Below are 12,515 nucleotides of genomic sequence, written 5' to 3'. Positions count from 1 at the left end.
CAATGTTTCATGCAAAATATCTAACCTCTAGCCTTTGTCAATTTAGAGAAGATGATTTTTTAAGTTTTTATTTTATACATATATGAAAAACCTATGACCCCAAGGGTGGGGCTCATTTTGACACTAGAGGCAAAATTTGAACAACTTTGGTAGAGTACCTATTGATAATAACACATACCAAATATCAAACCTCTAAGCCTGGTACCTTCAGACAAGAAGGTATTTTAAGTTTTTACTATATGTACATAGTGAAAATCAATGACCCCCGGGCGGGTCCAATTTTGACCCCAGGGCTATAATTTGTACAATCTTGCTAGAGGTTCACTACACAGTGTTTCATGCAAAATATCTAACCTCTAGCCTTTGTCAATTTAGAGAAGATGATTTTTTAAGTTTTTACTATATACATATGAGGAAAACCTATGACCCCCGGGGCAAGGCTCTTTTTGACACTAGAGGCAAAATGTGAACAACTTTGGTAGAGTACCTATAGATAATAACACATACCAAATATCAAACCTCTAAGCCTTGTACCTTCAGACAATACGATTTTTTTTTATTTTTTTACTATATGTACATATTGAAAATCAATGACTCCCCAGGACGGGGCCAATTTTGACCCCAGGGCTATAACTTGTACAATCTTGCTAAACGTTGACTACACAATGTTTCATGCAAAATATCTAACCTTTGGCCTTTGTGTATTTAGAGAAGATGATTTTTTGAAGTTTTTACTATATACATATATGAAAAACCTATGACCCCAGGGGTGGGGCTCATTTTGACACTAGAGGCAAAATTTGAACAACTTTGGTAGAGTACCTATTGACAATAACACATACCAAATATCAAACCTCTAAGCCTGGTACCTTCAGACAAGAAGGTATTTTAAGTTTTTACTATATGTACATAGTGAAAATCAATGACCCCCCCCCCCCGGGCGGGGCCGATTTGGACCCCAGGGCTATAATTTGAACAATCTTGGTAGAGGTCTACCAGACAATGCCTTATGCAAAATATCTAAGCTCTAGGCCTTTTGGGTCTTTACAAGAAGATATTTAAATTTATTCTTATAATTCCTTTTGTTTGCCATGGCAACCAGAATTCTGCATGGAATGAAATTCTTTGAACAACTTTGGAAGGCCTTCACCCAAGGATCAATCCTGCCAAGTTTGGTTGAAATTGGACTAGTGGTTTTTCACAAGAAGATTTTTTAAGTTCACTATATAATCTATATAACACACAAACAAACAAACACACACACACACAGGTGAATCGCTATATGCCACCGCATCGCAGATGCTGCGGTGGCATAATAAAAGCAAGATTGCATTTGTGAAAATGTTATACCACCACATTAGTACAACACTAATAGTAATGTAGGAACAGAAGATTTTTTGTTTGCTTCCATACAATTGAACTTTGCCATAATTAAGTTGAGTCTAGTAATTTGGTGGTCAAGGTCTTATTTCAGCCTGTCAAATGAAAGACAATGTGCAGATGTGTCTAATGTTCTGATACAAAGACCATAGTACAATAATTGATTCCAAATTACAGTGTAGAAGTATTCATACTTGACAAACATTTAGATATTTACTGTATTGCATAGCTGTATTAAACTTTGAAATACAGTTACAGTTCTTTTTTTCCAATTAATGCTCCTCTTGCTAGAGGTCATGACCTCAAATCATTTCATAAATATCTTTAAAACCTGTATGATTTACTTTCGAATCTGATAATTACTGACAAAATGTCATCAAATATTCAAATGTCACAGGTCAATATTGCAAAACAATACATCTGGAGGCTGTTAATCAGTTGTAATAAGCAAGCAATTTTTAGAGCATTAAGGTTTTTAGCAATCAGCATATTTGTTGCACCATGTTTTCCTAGTTGTACATTCAATATAGATGATGAAGACTTTTAACATTACAGAAATATTTTCATCAGAAGTCTTAAGTGCTTATTCTAAGTAAGTCTATCAACTTTCTTGTTTTTATAATTTCAGAAGACTTTACTGTATAAGGGTGAATAGAATCACCATTGAACAGTTCATTATGATTATTGGGCTTTAGTTTGGTTTAACATATAAACATGAAAAAGGGGAAATTATTCTCACAAAAGTGACAGTTACCAAATATTTTTCTTTGTGTTTATGTCAAATATTACGCTCAATAAACAGACAAAGTTTAAAAGAAATATCTTTATTGTTTTTCTAGAAATATGATTTTTTATGTCATATGCCCGATTAGGAATTTTCAGCAGTTTGTTAAAATAGCCTGTGTCCAGATCAAGCAAATTTATTGAATTACAGCATGACATAAATATGTCATGGTTCTGGTTGACTTTCTATACGGGATGGCTTCAGCGAACAGGTCTAGCAGTACTATAAATCTTGTTCGCTGAAGTTGCGTTAGCCACAGGCGGCAGTATCAGTGTTTGGACACCCCACCCCTATCTGCCCCTGGACCCCTACTACAACCCTGATACTGCCGCCTGTGGCGTTAGCTATATTTAGGGATTAAGTTTTTTTCTATTGTGATTCAAATAAATCTAAAACGATGCATTTAATAAATATACCTGCGCTGAACATTATTAAAATTAATATTTTTTACGGAAATAGATAGATAGAAATAAACTGAATCGCGAAAACCCGTTACAAAAATATAAATGTACAGTTCTTACCGGATATAAATAAATGACAATGCAAATCAAAGAAACAACAAATGTTACAGCAAATATTGCAAATGCAAGCATTGTGTTTGATAACACTGTCAATTAGATATTCGACAAAATATTGGTTAAAATAATCTACGTCGCAACTTTTTTCATCCGACTGACTGGACGCTTGTTAGAAACGCTTGATCAAACAAATGCTTGGAAATGGAAGACGAAATTGAAAGACAAGAAATACAAGGTAAACAAGTCTTTAAGCAATATTTTTTAGACTTTACTGATTTTATTTGTTGTTAAAGAAGATATTTTTCTCTCTCTTTTTTCACTGTCTTTTTGTCAGTAGTAAACATTCTGTGTGACATAGAGATAATAATCTATTATTTTTTAAACATCTATGTCAAAGGAGTGCTCATTGAAATTGAATGTTCACAAAATTTGTGTTTGATGGTAGAAAACATTTATCCTAAGACAGAAATGAATTCTAAGTCCATTCCCATTACACTATATACAAATATATATGTGTTTTATTCATCACTCTATATATCAAACTGAAAAATCGTCCTCATAAATCCCATTGTTGAAGTACTGTTGTTGGATCGTATTCATGAAATGTGGCTAGATAATCTCAGTAGTTGGGAAGTAGTAATTTCATCATCTTCATACTTGTCCCAGGTGTTGAATAATGCTAAATGGATGCGGGGGTATAAAATAATATTGTTTTTTTTTAAATATTTTTTTTCTCAAAACTAATAATCAAATAACGAACAAATCATTTAATATCAAAATAATTAGCTATATTTATATATAAACATACTTTTACAATATATTATATTCATTAATGGCATTTGCGTCATAATTTAATTACAACAAAATATTGATGATGATAAAAACACTTTATATATTATAATGAACCATGTCTAATTTGCCTTTAAATACTATATAACATAAGATTGACGAAACCACTTTCGCACCTCTTCATAAATTAGGTAGTTCGACGAAACCACCATTATTCGTTCCAGGAAGCGGACTCGAAAGTGATTAATATAAGTTGCAAGAACTTGTTTCGCAATCAAGCTTATTTTGATAAATATGTTTAAACCAACATCTTCATGTTCATATTCTTTAAATTTAAAGGAGAACGTTCTGTAAGATGGTGAGACAGGGAAGTGTAAGGGTACAAGATTTATGTTTAAGTCCCACACCAAAAACATATGCTTAGCATCATATCCATGTTAGTAAGTTATAATGCAGAGGTTTATGGGCTTCAATTCCATTGATTGTGTATTGTTTTTTTTTAATTCAACAATCCACAGTGATGTGATTACTGCTATGATTACAACATCCAGAAAGCTAAGTCACGTGGCATGACAAAGGTCACATATATATCAACTCTAAGTCCCCAAAAAGGGTTTGATAATTTTGAGAATACAAACCAACATTGAAGTTAACTTAAACCAATTATCTCCAATTCAATTAGCTTGTTATTAACTGATTTTATATACATTGTTATATTTCAGAAGAGGAGAAGACTGCCAGGCTGTCACTTCATTTGATTTGTAAACGCCATCTCCCAACAGAAGCTCAGAAAGGGGACCAGGATGAAATGTATTTGAGTTTCATTTTTGATTTTTAACAGCTAATATATTCCGATAGCTTTAAAGTTTGTGGTGTCATACTTGTGCTTTAACAATTATTATCATTTTTTGAAAATTCAATGTTAATTTAACTTAATTAATAAATCCAAGAAGTTGTAAAGTTTTCCAAATTAATGTTTTGATTTAAAGACTATGGTCTCACAAGTTATTGTAAAAGTAATTAAGGCTCCAAAAAAACTATACCAGTAAGCAAAGTAGTTTTTGTGCTTGTGGAGTAAATGGAAGTGATTTCCATTTCCCTGAATCACTGTTTTTATGCTCCCCGAAAAATTTCGGGGGAGCATATAGTCGCCGCCTTATCCGTCCGTCTTTCCGTCCGTCCGTCTTTCCGTCCGTCCGTCTGTCCCCTTTTCTTGTCCGGGACATAACTTTGAAACAACAAGAGGTATCAACATGAAACTTTGTAGGTAGATAGATCTCATTGAGTAGGTGTGCAGTGCAGAAGAACCGTAACTCTACCTTGCCTAATTTTTGAATTATTCCCCTTTGTTTATTCTTACACTTTGAACTTTGTCCGGGACATAACTCTAAAAGTATAAGAGGTATCAACATGAAACTTTGTAGGTAGATAGATGTCATTGAGTAGGTGTGCAGTGCACAAGAACCGTAACTCTGCCTTGCCTAATTTTTGAATTATCCCCCTTTGTTTATTTTACACTTTGAACTTTGTCCAGGACATAACTCTAAAACTATAATAGGTATCAACATGAAACTTTGTAGGTAGATAGATCTCATTGAGTAGGTGTGCAGTGAACAAGAACCATAACTCTGCCTTGCCTAATTTTTGAATTATCCCCCTTTGTTTATTTTTACACTTTGAACTTTGTCCGGGACATAACTCTAAATGAGTAAGAGGTATAAACATGAAACTTTGTAGGTAGATAGATCTCATTTAGCAGGTGTGCAGTGAACAAGAACCGTAACTCTGCCTTGCCTAATTTTTGAATTATCCCCCTTTGTTTAATTTTACACTTTAAACTTTGTCCGGGACATAACTCTAAATGTATAATAGGTATCAACATGAAACTTTGTAGGTAGATAGATCTCATTGAGTAGGTGTGCAGTGAACAAGAACCCTGCCTTGCCTAATTTTTGAATTATCCCCCTTTGATTATTTTACACTTTGAACTTTGTCTGGGACATAACTCTAGCACTATAAGTGGTATCAACATGAAATTTTGTAGGTAGAAAGATCTCATTGAGTATGTGTGCAGTGGACAAGAACCGTAACTCTGCCTTGCCTAATTTTTGAATTATTGCCCTTTGTTTATTTTTACACTTTGAACTTTGTCCAGGACATAACTGTAAAATATAAGAGGTATCAACATGAAACTTTGTAGGTGGATAGATCTCATTAAGTAGGTTTGCAGTGCACAAGAACTGTAACACTGTCTTGCCTACTTTTGGAGTTATTGCCCTTTGTTCATTTTGACACTTTGAACTTTGTCCGGGACATTACCTTAACCCATTATTAACCCATTACTTCATATACACGCCTTTTAACGCCTTTTTCCCCCCCCCCCCCCCTTTTTGTTGTCTCAAATGATGAAAAAATGCCTTATTTAGGCCCCAAACACTTGTTTTTGTTTGAGAAATGTTGTTAAAAAAAGTGACCCTTTTTCGGCGCGGTCCCCCAACCAAAAGATACATCAGGGGGTTGCCAGAAGGGGGATGTGCCCCCTTCTGTTTGGGGGGGGTTTGAAGGGGGCGGAGTCCCCCTCATCGCCAAGAAAATTTTGGACTTGTGAGAGGCTGTAAATGACCCCAGATTGATCATAAGGTAACGTGTAACCAACGCTGAAAAGCATTTGACTCTATCTCAATCCATTGAGAAGTTGAAGCACTTTGAAATAAATTTTGATGGAAAAAATCAACGCAAAATAGTGATTTTTGGCAATTTTGAGATGTCCCCTCGTTGCCATGGTAACAGAAAATTTAAGCCTGAGCATGTTGTTGCAAGGACAATGGTCCAGTCAACATTTGTGCCAAGTTTGATTAGTGTTGAAGCAGTTTTTATAGTATTATAGCAATTTGAACTTGTAACGGGAGACTTTTCGATGAAAACAGCCATTTTTCACAAAATGCCCATGAAGTAATGGGTTAAAATTATAAGAGATATCAACATGAAACTTTGTAGATAGATAGGTCTCATTGGGTGGAAGTGCAGTGCTTAAGAATCATTACTCTGCCTTGCCTTATTTTGAAGTTATTGCCCTTTGTTTATTTTTACTTTTTGACTTTTTTCTGGGACATAACTTTAAAACTATTAGAGATATCAACATGAAACTTTGTAGCCAGATATAATTGGATAGAACTGCAATGCTTAAAGAACCTAAACAAAGCCTGGTCTAATTTTGGAGATATTGCCCTTTGTTCAGTTTTACACTTTGACTTTTACCCGGGACATAACTCTGATATCATCAGGAAACTTTATAGATAGATAGATCTCATTGAATAGAAGTGCAGTGCAAAAAAACATAACTCCGCCTTGCCTAATTTTGGAGTTTTTGCCCTTTGTTCATTTTTTTTATACTTTCCTGTGTCCAGAACCAGTTCTCGGGAAGCATCACCCGGTTCAACCGGTTCTTGTTAAGGATTGTTATAGTTTGAACTTTAAACATTATTTTATTATAATAATCAGTCATTCTTTTTAATGACTTTACAGTGTTGAAGCTTTAAATCAAATAACACATCTAAGGTTAGACAGAGAAAGGATAGGGGAGATTGACAGCCTAGAATTACTGGGTGACATGTGCACAAATATTTACCTACAGCATGTGAGTATATGTAGTATGTGGAGAATCACAATATCTTAAATGATTTATTAATTTAAACATATTGGTAATAACTTATTTGGAATCTGGTTTGTGGCTGAGTGGTTCTATGACTTCAAACCTCTTGCCCCTCACCGCTCTTTCCTAATTATGCCTGGGACTTCTGATTCATTCATGTGAGGAAGCTTTCCAGCTAGCATAGGGAATACCAGTGGTGTACTGGAGTTCAATGTTTGTGTCTGAAATGATAGCCAGAGAGATCGTTCTCCACCAGTAATGCTGGAATAGTTATCATGACCTTAACTGTGTTGGTGCAACAAAAAATCAAAACAAAAAATCTGGAATGAACTGGTGTAAATGGAAATATGGTCAAGTTTCCTCAGGCAAACACAGTTACTGCAACCATTTAATTGGTTAATTCAAATACTTTTAAAAAGAAGACAAAATAATAAAGATGGAAAATTGTTACAGCAAAGAAATATTTGTTGTGTTTTTTTTTCTAGATTTTTTTCCACTCTATTAAAGTACTTTTGATATATCTTTTGGATAAAGCTTAATTTTAACATAAAATTTTCATATCATATCACAATGCTTGGGCAAAATATTTTTAGTAATATAGTAAAATGTACATGCACATTCTGCATAAAATAGTAACATAAATTTTAAAACAAAATGATTGCAGATTTCATTCTTTCTTTCAGAACAGAATAGAGAAGATACAGAATTTAGAATGTTTAAAAAACGTTACATTTATAACACTTGCAAATAACAGAATACGGGAAATAGAGAACCTAAGACATCTACGGAAACTTGTCTTCCTAGATTTATCAGAGAACCAGATATCAGCAGTAGATAAAGGTACGGTAATCACTATCATGACTGTATTAGATATAATATAGCATGTCTTTACACTGTAGCATCAATTTCATTGTATGATTATTATTTTTATATAAAATTTGTATTCACTGCTGCTTAATTCCATAGCAAGTGTCTTTTTTACTCAAATAAGGAAATTGTGCAGTATTGTTGTTAGGAAATTTTTGACATGTTATATGGGCCATTTGTATGCTTATATATAACATACCCTGCTAGGCACGGGTTATATTTCAACCATTTATACACAGTCATATAACCTGTAATAACAGGTAAATGTGCTAAACAATAAGTATTTGTATATAAAGATACTGATTATATGATACCTGCCTTAAACAACTATCATCTTTTCTGGTTATTAAGGTTTTAGTTTAATTTTACTTGAGGGTAATCATTGAAGTTAAATTTGTTTAGGTTACAAAATTTTATCAAAAAGTAAAGTGCTTAAATGGTAGACTATAAATGGTTAACATCATTTTTGTAATACTCTCATGAGTAAAAATTTAATTTTTTTTTCTCTGTTTCATCACAAAATATGAAACAAAACCTACATGTTGAAATACAGGGTCTCAATAAAGGTAAAGGGTCTTACTGTAGTCATAATAAAGAAAGGACCTGCATTTTGAAGTAAATAATATCAAAGGCCCTTGTGTTGAAATACAGGGAAGTGACACCCAGTTGTAAAATAAAAATGTTATAAGTTTACAAACTGCTTCTTTTTACCATTAAATGACCTAATGTAATATATAGAAAATATGAGACCTTATATGTTGTTTTTTTATCCTACCAGAAAATTATTCCAAGTTATACTATATAGTACAAAATCTATGGAGGTAAACAATGGTCCTTAATATCACTAGTAGAATTGATCATCGGATGCTAATATAAAATGTCATGCCTCTTCATTCACACAATGTCAGTTCTATAACTATTATTGTTGCCTTTATTTAATTATGGCTGTGAAGACTGGCTCAGTAATACAAATATATTTGCTTATGTAGTAAAAATTGCACTGTCTGTATTCATTGTATGGAATGAGGTTATTTGTAAATGGTCTTTATTACAACATTTGTTAAAGTTATAAATGATTAAAATAAGATACACAAAATATATTTTTTCGCAGATGAAATACCATCAAGTGTGATCATCTTGAACTTGCAGGGAAATCCATGCACTAAATATCCTCACTACAGGTACATTGTTTCTGTTTATCAACAATAATAGTTTTACTTTTTCCTTCTAGATGACAGATTTTGTTGTATCTTTAAGTTTCCAAGATTTTAGTTTATGATGGCAGGTTCAATAGGATAAGAAATTTCATTTAAGTTGCTAAGTTGAGTATAATTTCAGGAGTAAACAATCACCTTGATTAAGCTGCTAATCATTTTTGGCTGAGTTTTAGTCACACAGACAGATACTATGTAGTTGTAGGTTATATGGTGACTTTTCAGTTGTACTGTTGGAGGAATGAACTTATGTGTATTATGTCAGACAAAATTGGTACACAAGTTGAACCATCACCCATCTGTAAGCAAGCTAAGGCCTTAAATAAAATATTATTTATTTTGTATTTAAGCTCCCACTACCAACCCTCAAAAATCACAGTTTTGCAAATTCAGAAACGATTTTTTAAATTTTTTTTTACTAAACATAAAGGCAGATTCTTTCAATGAGAATCACATCTTTATAGCTGTCTAATGTTTTTGAATTGTGAACACACAAACTGGGATATATACAGAATAAAAAGTTTTTGAAATTTCGGTTCTAAATGTTAAACAGATGCTTATATGCATTCACAATTTGTTTTGAATCCCTGTAAAATAAGATAGAAATTTTGACTGACCCAACAGTGATGGAAAAGTGATTTACTGTCATTATATAAGTCACCTGAATCACTCAACCACTTATGTCCCACTGCTGATTTTCTGTACAAAATTTAAATTCTATCAAGTCCCAAACTATGACTTTTGTTACCTCCCTTGATTTCACTGTGCTGTAATGGATTTATTAAATTAACTAATATTAAGTGTTGAACTATAGTCTAGATATACTAATGTAATTGTAAACTAAAGTTTGAAACTTCTTGGTACAAAATGTCAGACCTACTTTGTTGTACATGTATATAATTCTGATGCTGTTAGACTTTGATAGAAACTGTTGAAATATGTTGACACACTCTAGCTTTTGTAAAGCCATGTGAGTTTAATGACTCCTAGCATTAAATCTCAAAGTTAAGTTATGATGTAATTTTCAGAACCTTTGCAAAAATTATTTGAGATGTGTTTTGCCTTTGAGTAGTGAATGCTTCCAAATTAGAACTATTGTTTGATCAAACATTGATTACAATCTATAGTAATATTCTATTTTTAGATTAAACATGATTCGTGATGTGCCTAAGTTAAAGCAGTTAGATTTAAGTGCAATATCTAGCAGTGAGAAAAGAGACGTAGGTCTAGAAGCATCAAGTGATGATGATGATGATGATGATGAGGAGGAAACAGTTGTGAATAAAGTGAAAGGAAATTATGGTAAGACCTATCTTAATTGAACCTTTCCCTTTGTGTATAAGTGTAATGAATTTGTTCTAATACGAATTTTAAACTGTCCTTTAGAAATTTTAGGGATGCTATATGAATCCTTCTTTTGATTGTTTCAAAACATAAAAAAAATCTATCAAAGGTCACATGTCTGTTTCCACCTACATCAGGCCTCGACACTAACTTTTTTATCAGGTGGTAAGCCGGACCACTAGATTTGAAATTAAGGTGGTCTTTCAAGAAGTCAAGACTTTAGTGGTCAATTATTATTATTATATCAGTTTACTGTAAGTTTAGAAAAAAGTATGCTTAAAATTGATGACAAAGATGTATTATTAACCTTTAAAGAAAACAGACATTTTAGATATATATTTTTATCTGAGAGCAAGTTAGTAGGTATTCTGTCGTGAAGTTATTTGTTGTTTTCTTTTTCATAGCTCATTCAAAAATACACAACAGGGCTCTTATTTGTGTTAACTTATATATTGAAGTGATTTCTGTCTCAACTCAAGTTAGGGAATAGTGAAACCATTTGTGTCTGGGTTTTTTTTCTTACAGTTATTCAAATATACATTGCTGATACGTGGTACGTCTTATAATCATGATAATTACATGTATCTTTTATAGATTAACATTTTAATAAAAACTAATAAATTATCTTAAAACAAGGAAATATCTAAAGGATAAAAAATAAAAACAACTTTATATATAACTATAGTTTAGCTTATCTTTCTCACAGATTTATTATGAATACAGAATTTTTACCGCCCCGTTGCTTGTTGGTTGATATTTATTTTTTACATTGAGTATTTTTAACCTTTTATCAAAAATTTAAAAAAAAAAGTAATTTTAACTCTGGAAGAAATGGATCTCTTAGCGTTAAAAAGTTAAAATAAAGATAACTAGCAAATAACTTGATGTATTTCTCAAGTTCCTTTAGTTTGCTGCCATTATTCATGTATATGAAATTGAAAGTTCATACGGTATCCCATACAATATCATAATTACCATCGTCGGATACCCACGTGTGATTAACATGTAACATAACATAAATGTTAAAGGTTCCACCGTGGTAATCCGACGATGCATCATTACTAGCATCATTTGAATGCAATTTGTACCTAGCTTAATATCACAAATTCTTAACTCTTTTAACTTGCATAGACAAAATTTTAGCGACTTAAAATGAAAGTTATTGATGATTTAAGACCTTCTTTAACTTATCAGATTAATCTATTAATGAACCATATACATGTTCATAGGACAAATGGTTTTAAACAAAATATATATAACATGTTTTGACAAAATCACCATTCTTCAAAATGAGCCTTGCACAATCCAGAAATTTCAAGTGGTCCGACGGACCAGTGCATTTTAAAATTATGTGGTCCTTGCCAAAATCAGGTGGTCTCGGACCAACGGACCACCGCTAATGTCGAGGCCTGTACATGTTACAATACATAATGATGTTTTGAGTTTTTCCATATGTGGTTGTTATAGAAACAGTTTACCCATAAATTTGACAAACTGATTCTCATTTGTTATCAAGATAAGTGCTCTGTCGTGCTTAAAAAAATCAACTTATTATCATCAGACTGTCTCAGAATAATAATTAAACCAGTTATAAATTTAAGGGTTTATTACCTAATTTGAGTGATTTTTACACTTGGTTTGTTTTACAGAGAGTTTCCAGACAATATCTGCTGAGATGATGTTAAGATCACAGAGGAGGGCTGAAGATGCCCTACAGAAACATAAGATTCATACATCACAGCTAGATGACCTTAGAATCAGCTGGAATGTACCACCAAGTTCAAGGTCAACTGCAAGGTCAAATGTATTGTGAAATCAATATACACCACATGGTTAAGGTCACTGTATTGAGTAATTTTGAATAAGGTGTTATGTATATGTGGAAGGTCGAGTTCTACTAAATACTAAGATCCAAAGAGATTAAATGGTCAAAGAAAGAGGTTGTAGTAGGTCAAACCTATCATTCA

The 12,515-nt window shown here is 32.7% G+C and overlaps 2 protein-coding genes across 2 annotated transcripts in view; one reads left to right on the top strand and one right to left on the bottom strand.

The window, feature by feature from the left end:
- The window catches only part of LOC132715837 (cytochrome P450 20A1-like), an 18,889-nt gene extending 16,061 nt beyond the window's left edge, over positions 1–2,828 (bottom strand). The window contains exon 1 of the mRNA XM_060698916.1: positions 2,686–2,828. Within this exon, the coding sequence (XP_060554899.1) occupies positions 2,686–2,757 (72 nt within the window). The 5' untranslated portion in view covers positions 2,758–2,828. The remainder of the gene's footprint in view (positions 1–2,685) is intronic.
- On the top strand, positions 2,790–12,515 carry LOC132715838 (leucine-rich repeat-containing protein 46-like). The gene is made up of 7 exons (XM_060698917.1): positions 2,790–2,917; positions 4,194–4,281; positions 6,997–7,108; positions 7,807–7,963; positions 9,102–9,171; positions 10,349–10,506; positions 12,198–12,515. The coding sequence occupies exons 1-7, from the start codon at positions 2,884–2,886 to the stop codon at positions 12,359–12,361; spliced, it is 783 nt and encodes a 260-aa protein (XP_060554900.1). The 5' UTR covers positions 2,790–2,883; the 3' UTR covers positions 12,362–12,515.

The sequence above is a fragment of the Ruditapes philippinarum genome, unplaced genomic scaffold (genome assembly GCF_026571515.1).
Source record: "Ruditapes philippinarum isolate M1 unplaced genomic scaffold, ASM2657151v2 ctg661_1_1_1_1, whole genome shotgun sequence".
Classification (NCBI taxonomy): Eukaryota; Metazoa; Mollusca; class Bivalvia; order Venerida; family Veneridae; genus Ruditapes; species Ruditapes philippinarum.
This window is presented reverse-complemented; position numbering and strand designations above follow the sequence as displayed.